The sequence below is a fragment of the Varroa jacobsoni genome, unplaced genomic scaffold, assembly GCF_002532875.2.
Source record: "Varroa jacobsoni isolate VJ856 unplaced genomic scaffold, vjacob_1.0 scaffold_245, whole genome shotgun sequence".
Classification (NCBI taxonomy): domain Eukaryota; kingdom Metazoa; phylum Arthropoda; class Arachnida; order Mesostigmata; family Varroidae; genus Varroa; species Varroa jacobsoni.
This window is the reverse complement of record NW_019213147.1, coordinates 126360-140289: the sequence shown is the minus strand read 5'-3', so window position 1 is coordinate 140289 and position 13930 is coordinate 126360. Positions and strand designations below refer to the sequence as shown.

Genomic DNA, 13930 nt, shown 5'->3' with positions numbered 1-13930 from the left:
GGTACGTAACAAAATAAAAAAACTGTTTCTCTAAGACACGTATTCAAATTGTCTCCAACAATAATTAACAGTCCCCACGGCCTTACGAGGATACCACAATGATAGCTATCGCATCACCAGCTGCTGCTATAACTAATTACATCTTATATTGCCATTATTTTTGAGCATCTCTTGTTTATTTTGATAGTAATCACGCATTTGCAAGAACAACAACACTGTTTTCCTCTTAAATCCATTTGAAATTCTGCTTTTGTTTCAACTGTAAAATCAGCGCGCGTACACGAGCCACATCGTTCGCTTTCAGTCCGTTTCCTTCTTCGGGTGACACTGCATGCACTAATCACAGCTCAACTGTACGTCGATACGTAGATAGCTCAATTGCACTCTATTTTGACGCGTTCGCATATAGCATAAAGTAAACAGACCATTGACCATCGCGGCCCTCCTCCTTAAAAGGCACGCCTAGGCGAAATGTATGTTTGTAAACAACTAAGACGTGCAAAAATATGATCATACGCTTTATATATATATATATATATATAAGCTGTTTATTGGCAAATTTAACTTGTCTAGCTTTCAACGCAATAACGTTCAGTGGTATGTTGGTTATATATAGGTATTGCATACAAAGTATCAATAGATCGCGACCGAACCATTTTTTTTATTTTGCGATTCGATAGAGGGCATTGCGAGTAAACATGAGTAAAAGCTATACTTTATCTAGTCAGGGCAACATAATCTACTTGTTGGAGCATCGACCATCAACTTGTTGCGCGCTATCAAGATCACAGCTACATACAATCTGGGTGATCCGTTTATCTTAGTTTCCCGTCGGCAGAGACAAATCGAGTTGGGGAAAAGTTGAAGGCGTATTTCCGCACGTTAGCTCTGTCAGGGTTTCTGCAGGAACACGCCAAATGCTTCGATAACAAAACTGAACATTTCACTCCACTAACGATGAACTACTAGCGCATTCATATTAGAGTTGTCCATCAAAAGAGTCAGCTTCAAAAATCAAGCAGAGAACACGAACCTGACAGACTGATGTGACAGCACCTAGTGACGATAAATTCTTTCCATTTTGAATGGGTCTTGTCAGGAGTATAAGAGACCAGAGAGAATCTTGTGGGTTCTACAATGGTTTTCCTTGCATCATATAAAGCAATATTCTATGCGGAAGAGAGTGACGTTTTTTCAATTAATCATTTGTTTCATTACCAGGGCCATTATTACCCATTTCAAACTGCGCCTTCCGCAATAATTAATTCACATAGCATCTGTTGCCGTTGTTGTACTTTTATGTATGGGAACTAGAGTGTTTAGAAGACACAATTCGTTGTCGAAGAACATGTTTCAAATGTGAAGCGTGCATTGATTGCGATGCATCCCATGCCTTTATACTTTGGTACGCGGTCGCGTCAGGTAAGCGCCAGATGGCAACGGTATCACTCAACAAGATTTGCTCCCTATAAATGTTGCTATAGTTATATATTCGCTTGAATCCTTCGAACTGAGCTTGCATAAACCTGGGCAGCTTGATCAGTGTTCCGATGTCTCAACTTCACCTCACTGTACTCTTACCGGCGTAACATCCCTTGAACAGGATTTTCATGATTTGTCTTAGAATAACCTATATGGCGGTCCAACTCTACTTGTATCAAAAGCACTAATGATTTCAACAGAAGTGAGTGAGGGAGTGATTATTATTATTATCATTATGATTATATTCGAGAGCTACACTTTGGTGATGCGTGGAGTGCATTTTGCGAAATGAGGAATTTGCGCCGTCATGGTCGGCGCCAGTCCTATCGAATTTCCTAATGCGGCTGTTCCAGCGCCTATTAATGATGCTCGATGCCCCGAGAAACCTATCGTCGTTGCGGAACGGGCCCCCATTGAAGGCGCGTGGGATGTGCGGTGCGATGACGGATTTAAGCCGGACACGTGGGAATGGGCAGACTGCCCATGAGACGATCGGTGAAGACCAGGATCAATGGCCGCTGACGAAACTAGAAGGACCTCTTCGTCCTCGGAAGAATGTCGCGTCGTCGATGAGGAGAGTGACAACGACGATGATCGAGTATCTCGATTACTCAACGTGGTACTGCCACACTCGGCGTAGGTGTAGACGCACTCCGACGGTGAATCAGAATGCGGGGTCGAAGACGTCGTATAGCTGTCAGTTGATCCTTGACGCTTGCCACCTCTGTTGGAGAAAGACAAGTGCATCCAATATCGACCATAACAGTATATCGCGATATGCATAGCAAACTTTCATACGCATCATGTACATGTAGCAATTGAATAGCGTCGTCTAAGTAGTGTCTATCCTGTTGACACCACGCTGTTTTCTCGCGACCTGCATCACTTTGTGAACTTCGCCTGCATCACATCCATTCTACCAGCAAAAATTTGCAGCAGCATTGGAAGTATTTCAACACGAGCAGTGTATACCTATTCAGTAATTTATTCTATTTAAATATGAACGTTTAAATATCTGGCTAATAATTAGAAAGTTAGTGCTTCTAACAGCCCAACACTAGACTCCACTAAGATTGATACCCTTCGCAATCTATGTAAGTCTGTTTGACGACGCACAGCAAATTGCCAATTAAATAAGAATTAATTTCAAAGCTTGGTTAGCGTAGTTCAGATTAAGGTGAACGTATTTGGGGCCTTCATCCTGAGTTGGTGGGTCGACCAACCTCGAGAATGCCGAATTCGGAAGGCTCCAGAATGAGGGCGGCGGTGGACTGTACGGCGGGTCAAAGATGAACGAAAAGCATGGTTCGGATCGTGGTGAGCCATTGTCAGACAGCAGTGAGTCGAAAAAGGCCGGATCGCGCAGCTCTAAGTTACAGAACAATAACACAATTATAAAATACGCCAAATAAAATCAAACACAGTTCGATTTAGAACCGAAACCTGTGACAGATGTTACCGGATAGATTTTCTGTAGTGAGTTACCCTGGATGTCCATATACGTAGCTGAAACAATCGTTACGACAGTTCACAGAAGGGTAAAAACTACAATCTTACAAACTTACGTTATAGCCTTATAGAATCTTCGTGTACGGATTGTATTGCAGGTCTATTCCGGGAATGTGCTAATGAACTAAATTGTATACCATATACTCGTGCTGATAACAATGATCGCCGTGCCCCGACCTGCACAGTGGCTATAAAGAAACTGCAAGGTTATTGTATTCAACCCGATATCTTCGAGGCACAAATTTAGTAGGTCAGGGCCACTTTGAAGAGGGCAATGAGGACAGAGATATTTTTGAGGGGGTCATACGTTGTTTGTTTAATTTTAGTGATGGGCTGAACTGACCAAGATCTGGTGACGATGGCCGATTGCAGTCTCGGTCGATGGATATTCCTCCAGTAGATGCTTCCGAGCGAGCACTCGAAACAGTCACTGGCGCCGACTGACGCCGCTTCTGATGCGGCCCTTGGAGCACTTTGCGTCGTAAGGGCTTTCGAGGTTTCGGAGCACCATTCGAGCTCGGCTCGAGGAAGTCTTCGGACATCATTAACTCAAGCTCGGATTCACCCGAATCACCCGAGCCTTCGTCGTCCTCTTGCAAAGATCTGTGCAGATTTGTGAAGCAAAAATGACAATTAGATTAGACTTCACAAAAGAGACATATACTTGTAAGAATTTGAAAATAAGTTTTAGATAGTCTGAGAAACATTAGTAATTTCTTATGCGTTTTATGTAACTTGCGCTCGTGTGACACAGTATGCTCTAAAGGTACCTATCCGACGCAGCTAAGATTATGGCTTTGCGATGATACGGTATTTTTGTTTATCAATTCATGCCTGTAGTACACTACAGTAAACACCGCCGATAACTTTATATGTAACGTCAAATCGTACAAAAGTTAAACTGGAAAATGAAGAGAATGAATTAAGAACAGGTTAATATTATGACTGTATTAGATCATTGGTTACTATGAAGGGATTCTCTAAAACCCCGTTGCGGAATGGCCATAATTAAGCAATACCACAGTATTTTCATCCTGGTCAGAAAGGGCTTTGGTTTTTTGTTGTAGTCAAGCTTCATTTTGTATCCGCAATTGGCAGTTAGGTAATCAATCCATGATACTATACGCATACTTTAAATATTATTTTTTTGTATAAGTAATAATTTTTTATGAATATATTTAAAAATGCTTGTTCAATGGTAGTCTGTTGCCTTCTAGCGTTCGATGCTAGTACTTACAATGCGTTTTTAGAACGACTGTTTGGAAAGAAGTCAAAGACGCAGTATACACTAACGTAACATAGTATATGTTACAGGATTTAATTCATGAGATAATTTTCTGTCGCCCGAAAGGGATCGGCCTGCCTTCGCTGACATTAAGTTAGGCTTTGATTTGAATGAAAGGCGAATTTGGCAGAACTAGCGAAAACAGCATCCATAATAGCCGAACACAATCAATCAACGGTTTACGGAACGCATAACAGGTCGTTCGAATGCGCTAAACTCGCAGTGAACGGTACCGCCAGGTGTCCGCCAGGGATGCAACGTGTATACCTACCTACACCTACCGAAACTAAAAATACACTGCTAAAGAAAACAATGACTGAACGTATGAAATGTATATGGTCAATTGTATATGCGATTGGTGGCTGACTAGGTCGTGACCGGCACCATTTCTGTGGTACGAATGACAAACAACCGCTAACCAATATCATTGGGATTGCTAGGAGTCGATTCAGCAACGTAAATTACGCAAAGGGATTCACTATTGTGCCCTTCTATAGCACTGTAAATGAAAAATATCACTGAAGACTCAATGGGCAGAGGCATGACTTCGGGAAAAAACGATATAGACTGTATCGAGATGACGCACAACTGTGAACGCGCCCGACGACTGTGCTTCATGTAAGCACAAGCTGTTGCACTTCTTCGTGTCTGTGCAATAGTTAAGTACATGTGAGAACATATAACAATATTAAGCCAGCTTCTTTTTGGGACTCGGCTATTCAGTGGGCTTCAATGTTGGGAAGTTCGTTACGGTATAGCTATGCTCTGCTAATGATGAAATTAACGTAAATACTAGGCTTGCTGTTGACCCATGAATTTTATTTTTATCCCATCCTTGTAAATTCGTTAATATATTGGCATCTTAAACTAACATTTCTCGAACATCAATCAAAAAAATAACAAATACTAAACAGCCGTGAAATTTCACTCCTGTACTGCGGAATTGTAGGTCTATTGACCTGACTAATAGCATTCAGCGTGTCAATGTGCTACCGATAATGAGTGGCGACGCCATGATTAAATACACAAATGGATATAGCCACAGAAAATCAACGTACGCTTGCGTCGCTAAATCCGACAACAAAAAATTAGAAATCGTATAAAACTGCGACTTAATTTTGGACAAGCGTCGATATCTTCTGTAAAAAACAAAAGTAAATATAGCCTTATAGATTCCTAACCTCTTCACGAATCGAGGCTATGTTTCGAATGGCTGGCTGTAAAACTGCTCCAGATAGTCAGATTGGATCTAATTTCCAACGATTTCAATGAACCTATAACAGCACCCTGACAGACAGCTCTGTCTTTCATTGTCAGTCGACAGTGGATTTATGGCGACGTTGTCAGGGGCGTCAGCTCGTAAAGGATTATCCGCCGTACGCGGACAAAGGGTGACGACAGCTTAGGTTTCGTTGTTGATTTTTCTTCTCCAAAATAAAATCAGTCTCCTGATCCGTACAACAGAAGATAAGGCAACGGCAGGCGAAACAAATACGAGTCGGAAACGACAAAGGGCTTCCAGAAACGGCCACTGCCCACAACCGCGAACGAATGAAGAACTCCCAGCCAAACATGGACATCAATAAGGAAGGCACCCGACGTTCATCAACGCTTGGAAGCCGCATTCGAGTCACTCGTAGGTATCGATAAACAATATATAGTCATTGCAGAGATAATAAGTCAAGAGGCAACACAGCAGGCCGTCATACGCACTTCAAATAGAGCACAATAGAATAAAGAGATCACAGAACGAAGTCATACTAGCACTTTTGTCGTACTTTGCTTTTTGCTAGCAGTGGTAAATGGCAATACGCAGACAGTTTCATTGTGATGCTACGACAACGGTGGTTATAATCGACGATCTATGTGTTTTGTACTTTGCATACGACGGCTCTTTTTTCTGCGGAGCGCACATTTGTTTATCAAATGCACTTACTTGAAGATACGCTTCTATTGATTCATTGTATGTACCAGTACCGCTTAGAAACATCGTTTCGTTTTTGAAATTAGCTCATGAACAAGCCTCAACGAATCACGACAGATGTACATGATTATGTTCGAACGATGGATGTATCCAATAGCACCTTTATCGTAACGTTGGCTATTTGGGAACCTCTGGCTTCTTGGGAAAACTCGTTCGTTCAGTTTAAATGCAGCTTGAGGGCAGTTTGTAACGTTAACTCTCGAAGTGATTTGGTGTCAGTTAGTACTTATTCTGATCTATTTTACCTTCAGTGCTATGTTCCGCCAAAAGCCCTCAGGTAACTGCATAAGTTGTTACAACTTCAGGTAGATGGCAACGACGATTGCAGTGTTCATTGGCTAGGGTTTGCCTAGTTTGAACAAAGTAGACACAGTAGAAGAAAACAGCCGAACTTAACGCCCGATGAGTATATCGTAAGCATATACATATGGCGTACAAAGCAAAAAGTAGCATGTCGAGCGCTACGTCAACACTGAGCATCTCGCTGAAAGCGTGCGCTTAATGATACTATTAATATTTTGTTTAAACCTTCTCTGGATGACGAAGATAGGTCGGGAAGTTTTCGACAATCGATATTTTGGTTTTCAGATGTTGCTAAGGGTTGCCGAACATGTTGGCATTAACTTTATTGGAGAGCACTGAATACCTCGAAGCTGGTAAATTAGAGGAACAACATTGGAATAACGTAAAGTAAATGTGCTATCTTAGAAATGAGCACTTCTTGAATAATACATATATAAAGTCATGCTATACGTAAGTAATGCTGACACGCCATAAAGGATATATATGTATACAAGATGAGGCAAAAGTATTTGACGATTTTTTTGCCCGTACAATACATGTACGCGTATATGTAACCGTTAACACGCTTTATATGTATATTTAATAACGCAATCATTAAGAACGGCCTTCCAAGATAGAAACGTTTACCTGTTGTTGTTGTTATGAGCGTGAGCGTGAGCTGTGAGTTGTGCCAGACTGTTGGAATTTTCCTTCTGTCTATTCGCTCGGATTAGGTTGTTCTGAAGGATCTCCAACGAGTGGAGATCATGAACTCCTTCGATCTAGAATAGAAACGCAGAAATAGTAAAAAGAAAAAATAAGCTGAAATTAATAGATTAATAATTATGTAGAATTGTTCAACTTGAACGTGGATATTATAATTCGAAATAAAATCTGAGAAAGTTAACTTGGTTCAAAATGTTCTTAAGTGAGCTTCTTTTTGATTGACAAACGCTACTTTAGACAAGGGATGATAGATGGGCGAACTTGAAAATTACTCAGCATGAGTAATATCCCTCGATATACGACATAAACCATTGTATCAAGCCGAGATAGCAGACGACTGCATGAAAAGATCCGAGAAAAGTCTAGACTGCAACAGTGCAGAATGTCTATAGAAAACTGCTATCGCACGTAATGAAACGCTTCCGGTGCTCAGGTATTAAAAGCAGTATTACGTTACAGGAACACAGCAAAGATCTTTATTTTAAGGTTCAACTCATTTGTTTTTTGAAAGCCAACTACATAATTCTTCAGATACACCAGTAGTCTAATGTATCAGTACGCTAATCAATTTCAATTGAATAATGAAGAAAGAGAAGCAACACATTCTTATTCGCCTTACCACCGATAATCATCTTCTCAGCAAAGTCTGCTAGGCGGCTTCGTCACCTGTATAATTTCCTGCTGAAATAGGCATTTACACGGTACAAATGTCTGTGGACGCTTTCAATGCTTGCGCCTACCCCACTTCAACCGTCGCTCACCGGCCCTTCCTTAGCCCTCAACCTCCGGTCTAACCGAACCACATAATAATGTAATAAACATTTGTACACAAAATGTACTTCATTTATGTAGAAGCTGGAAGAGTCATTACCGAAGCTGTCGGCGCGGTCTTCGATTGAGGAGCAAAAAAAGTGACGAAGACTAAGCTGTTTTTAGGCCTTTTTTTTTACATGACTGCATCTTTACATGACCCGATCAAAATGATAAAAAATCAGCGAAATTAATAATTTTAGTTATTTTAACATAAGGGGTTATTGATAAGATATTTTGATAGTTCCTTCTTATATTACTCCTTAATTATATGAGGAATATAAAAGACGCTCCGCACTAGTACGCAGTTAATGAACTAAGTAACTTTCTTCGTTTTTTAAGGTCCTGTTCCCTCTATATATATATATACAGAGCAGTCATTCTATATATAGAATAATTGGTAGCCGATCTTTATAAGGTGCCGACGGTCTGTGACGGTATATGACTGGAGGCTGTCTCCATATTCCTTTGACGTCATTTCATCAACAGGTTTACGTAACAGTCCAAAGGCAATGAAAACTCAAGTGAATTTTCGAAACAATGCTTCCTCGTCGTATCCCTACATCAGTTGCCTCAATAGGGCATCTATGCGCACACTTTAATTAACGTTTGAGGAACAATAACGTGTATCTTTATAACTGAACTGATATTACTATTTTACTGTCAGCAGCTCTATACAGCGAATTAGTAGATGTTTATCATATATTTTTTGACGTTTCTAATGATGCTACGGGACGGATCCGCAATCTGAGGATACATTCAAAGTTCCCATAACACAGTTGTAAGAAATGCTTAGTTGGCATTTTGATCAAAGGATAAACTTACTTGTTCCCCCGAAAAAAGCGACGTTGTATTTTAATCCTAGATGGGCGATTGCAGAACGACTTGCTAGAAACTACTTGACATAAGTTTTACATATGTCCTTTTGCCTTTATAACGGTGAAACTAAACTAGATGCGCCTATCGTAAGGCGAAGCTCGCACCGGCAGCGGCAGACGCGCTGTAGTAACCTACCCTCAAATGATATAATAATAACTCTGTTACGTAACAACTCGATCGTTAATGGCGGCGCGAACGAGGGTCCAGATGAAAATAATTCCTCAGTTGTTTCCTTAAATTAAAACGGCACTTTTATATATATATATATATATATATATATATATCTTCTATACAACTTTATTTCTTCTAGCCATATCATATCGTCTCGCTACCTTAAATCGCTTTAGCCGGCCAGCTTGGCGTTCGCAAATGCGGTGGTGTGTGTACGCGTGTGCGAATATCAACTGATAAAGCGACAAGTGATGATAGTCGAATGATTCGGACGAAGAAGACGTTCTGAGATATTCGCCAGAGGGACGCCTCGTTTTTTTCCGATAGTTTTTCTTCTCTGGTAGTGCTACTGCTACCGCTAGCACATCTACGCTTACTTTAGCGCTGTCGACGTGCGGCCACAATCGCAGACGCGCGCGCGTCGGCACCAGCAGAAGCTAAAGTATCTTTTGTTTGGTAGTAAGATGACGGCGAAACCATAACGATGCAGCATTGCTCTGAGTGGAAAAATCGGAACCATTACAGCGGCCATAACTACCACGCCATAGTCACAACACTACAGCCATCGAATGACTCATTGCTGCGAGGCACAACCAGCAGGGCTATATGACTGTTACTTGTCGTCGCTTTGATTTGACTGGTTCGTTTGTTCGTACTTCTGCCTTCTTGATCGTCTGTTGCCCTGCTTATTTGCTTGCTCGAGGTTCAACCTGAGGAAAACGCGAATGGCCACAATCGCGACGACGGCACTATGCAGACAACTATTAGCCAGCTGACTGTCGTGTCGCAGAAGTGGAAGCGTCATCAGCGTCCGCCAAACCACAGCAGCAGTTAAACTAACTAATACCCTGAGCAGACCTCGTACTTCCACAGCTGTCTGTTCCTATGCTTTTTGTATTACTGGAATCAACGGTGGCAGATACAGTTGTAAAGGGAAAGCCGCAACAGTGATATAGCCAACCAGGTGCGTACTCACTACAGAATGTCAGCCTAACGATCAAGTCATCCTAACGAAACTGGAAATTAGGGGCCAGTCGTATTCGGAATCTAGGCCCAGCTAAATCATTTTAAGTAAAATGTGTCTCCTTCCGTGGTCCAGACTATTCAAAATCCAAATAGCAATCGTTATATGGCGATACCGCAATCGACTGCCATTCTAGGATCCATTCGACAGCCGTCGACACGTAACGGCCAAACTACAAATGAAGTGGCAGGTATACCACGGTATTCGAGGTGTCAGTAAGGCGCAATTAGACGTCCCTGGAGAACAGATACGCTACCATGAATAGAGTCTCACGAAGATCATAAGCTTCTTTTACCTTTCATGAGCCGCTCGCCTCTATTCACTCTTCTGTTGAAGTACCAAAATGTCAACTAGCATAATAGCGGGCATAGCATATGTATCTATGCTTGGGGTTTAGTGGGGTACACAATGGTCTAGACTCATTCAAGTGAAATTTCTGCCAAAAACCTGTCGTGAACTGTAAGTGTCGAATAAAGCAAACATTTTATAGTAGCTTTTCTCCGTAAAGACAACAACTAGATCAATATGAAACGATCATTAGACAAAAGCGCAAGCGACGTCAAGCGTTACCTCTCTGTCGGGTGGACGCCGATTGTTTTTTGTTACTATGGAGAAATTTTACGTTTGCTCGGTTAGCCAACAAAAAGACCTAACCCCAAAGCCTGCTCGACAATAATGGTTCACTGGCGACGTCGTATTCAAAAGAATTCAATTGTAGCACAGCCATACCAGTTAGAGCTCAATTTTACAACTCACTAAACATATTTATTTTCCGCTTTACATTCGTACACAGTTCTTTCTCATTCCCGCTTTTGATATTTTCTACCGCTCAACCCATATCGACACAGACAGCAGTGAGTGCAGCAAATAAGACACAGTAATAGCTTTTGTCAGTCTTTCCTCATTAGCCACTTGGGCTACCATGACATCATATATCCTGCAGGCAAACACGGTGGAAGTGTCTACGACGCTACCGATCCTTTTATAATACAAAACGTGTTGCTCACTTGTCGAAACCGATCTCATTACGGTCTGTGTCCATTGTATGACATGCCTTGTTCACAAGCACAACCAAAGTCAAGAGCAGCTGCATCGTCACCGTCACCGTCATTGCCGCTTCCACTTTCAACACCAGTACGACACAAATCAGTCAGCGACTAATGAAATTTTCAGTCGGCGACCACACGAGGTTTACAGTCCTCTTTGCAAAATAGCCCGCCATAAAAGTCGCGGCGTTCGCGGTCGCCTTTGAAGCCGACACGTTGACGACTACATCCTCGGGGTAGGAATACTGCAAAAAAAGGTCGACAGTGACCAATAACAGGCACAATATCATAGCAACTGGATGATCCGTTTCTAGTTGCAAAAAAAAGGCACATTTAGCCGTGAAGATAGACAGGCAAGAGGCTTGATTGCGGCAGCGTGGGCACGAAGTAACAAAACGCTTCACGCATTGAGTAGTTCGGTTAGAAGATTTGAGCGAGCTGGAACTCGACAGTGCAATTGGGATATGTCGGTATTAATTGTCCGGAACGAATACCCAGTTCTTCAGTAAACAGCATGATATAGTTGCACGGGGTCTAAAGCGTGTTCTACTAGAAATAAGTGAGATGCAACATCTAGATACGCTCCCTGTTTAGCATGAGTCTAAATTAAAAGTCACGTCATAGAAGTATCGGTAAGCAGTGTAAACAAATTCCATCGACTGAAACGCCCTGTTACTAGTACAAGCTTCTACTGGGTACCATCTCCGTTAGCAGGTATTTCATTGCACGCAATTCAGCGAATGGTATCTAAGCTGTATAACAGGCCAAGGTACTAACGGCGAACGCCGGTTTGGTTTCGGCGAAAAGAGACGGGTCCTTAATGTTGTCTAGTCGCTGGTCCGTTTTTCTGAAGCGCTCTTCATCGCTAGTACAAACCTTTATCCCTTAAACAAATTCCACTGGTTGCAGGGAAAGATAGGGGAGATCAGTCATACGACAATCGTGGAACGTTACCTTACCCGTTAACCTTTTACATGCTATCGGTTCTCTCCATGGCCATGACACACACATTAGGGGGGTTCAAGCTCCAGTATATCCAGATCTTCTAGATAGGTTGTGGTATGGACTCAGCCGAAATATCTAGACTAGTTATTGCAGCTCACTAGACACAGCTTTCAGGAGACATCATTTCCTGGAAGTTGACACTTCCAGCGGTAAGTCATCTACTGAGACCAGCTCATGCACAAGTACACCTAGCGAGCGGTTTTGCTAATTTAAACAATGGAACGGGTTGCTCATTGCAGAACTTGCTTTGTTTACTTGTTCTGGCCAGAATCTGCTGAGCTGATAACAGACAGAAGTCGAAGCTGTCGCCTACAGCGTGCCCCTTCTGGTGGCTTACAACTAAGATTTGGCTTGGGCGACGGGCTCTACACAACAACTTGAAGCTGGTCAGGTCAGATTAAACAAGCGTTAAGCGTTAATCAGAAATCTATCTGCAAACCTTTATCCACCTCTAGGTCTGAGCATTAATGCAGCTATATGATACTGACGATAGTTCGCTAACAAGATACGTAAAAATTGGCTATAGGAAGACGTGCACCTGACTAACACTACGAGGACCGTACTCATAATAAAACAGTACACACTACATTGTGGTCTATAGGTACAATATAATGTACTGATTAAAGCGTTAAACTTCGTCTATTGAGGCGTTATGCAATATTTGAGATTTCAGCGCTGAAATTTATAACAGGTCGAAGACTTTCTGAAAGTTTAGCTTATTCGGTGGTTATGATGATACATTTTTGCTAGGTGGAATCGTTTTCAACGTAGGCTTTTACTCCAATTATAGGTTGTTTTGAACGAAATGCCATACGGTGACGTACGTGTTCGTTGACAAACTCGGAAGTTCAATAGCGGCTGATCTCATTATCCCAGTAGGCCGCGCGCGGGCGTAGCCACTTGCCAGTTCCATATCCATTGAACTTCACTAGCTTTGAATTGTAAACATAACAATTTTAAGCACGAGGCTCATTTCTATATTGGCTACTGTGATATAATTAACGTTTCAACATAAATACGGAAAACAAATATACACAGAAAGACGACAGATATATCCTTTGGTTTGTCGTTGAATTTCTATTGAACACGACGTTTATAAGACAAGACTTTGTTTGTACTATATTTGACCATGATACATACCAGATAGTTACAGTGCGGTGATTGTTTGCACAATAAAAGAACGTAGGTACACGTGTGGGGTCGAAATGCTGGAAGCAATTCATTATTCATTGGCACAAGTAACTGCCGGAAACTCTTTAAATGACCACAAAATCCACCGATTCGCTGAATTCAAACAAAGAACGAGCAAGCATCTACTCAAAAAACAAAAAAAAACTATAACTTACGCAATATATATATATATATATATATATATATATATATATATATATATATATATATATATTGCGTAAGTTATTGTAGACGATAAGTAGAGCCGAACGGCGAGACGTTCGGGAAAAGGTCATCTGTTCCGTTCGATCGATATCACTGAAACGCTTCTATGGTAATTTGACAATAGCAACACCGGCAGTGAAAAAAGCGTGATCGTTATCGCGGTCGACACCTATCTACAACGAATCGTTCAATCTACGCGGCATCTAAGTGAATAGGCAGGTGAGAATTAAACCGTCAACGAGTTCTCATGGATATACATTGGTAACATCTTTTTTTTTTTTTTTAGCTGGGCGTAGGCTTCAGTTTCGTAAAATTGTCCCATGTTACAGTTA

The 13930-nt window shown here is 41.6% G+C and overlaps 1 protein-coding gene across 6 annotated transcripts in view; it reads right to left on the bottom strand.

Annotated features, from left to right (window-relative positions):
* Positions 1-154: 154 nt before the first annotated feature.
* LOC111258547 (uncharacterized) overlaps positions 155-13930 on the bottom strand; it is a 127574-nt gene continuing 113798 nt past the window's right edge. For 5 of the 6 annotated variants that reach the window (XM_022829914.2, XM_022829913.2, XM_022829912.2 and 2 more), the window contains 4 exons: positions 7191-7324; positions 3335-3594; positions 2706-2850; positions 155-2206 (listed from right to left, as the gene is read on the bottom strand). In XM_022829914.2, coding sequence (XP_022685649.1) covers positions 1735-2206; positions 2706-2850; positions 3335-3594; positions 7191-7324 — 1011 coding nt within the window. In that variant the 3' untranslated portion in view covers positions 155-1734. Of the gene's footprint in view, positions 2207-2705; positions 2851-3334; positions 3595-7190; positions 7325-13343; positions 13446-13930 lie in introns of those variants that run through there. The other variant, XM_086967502.1, reaches the window with a different exon arrangement.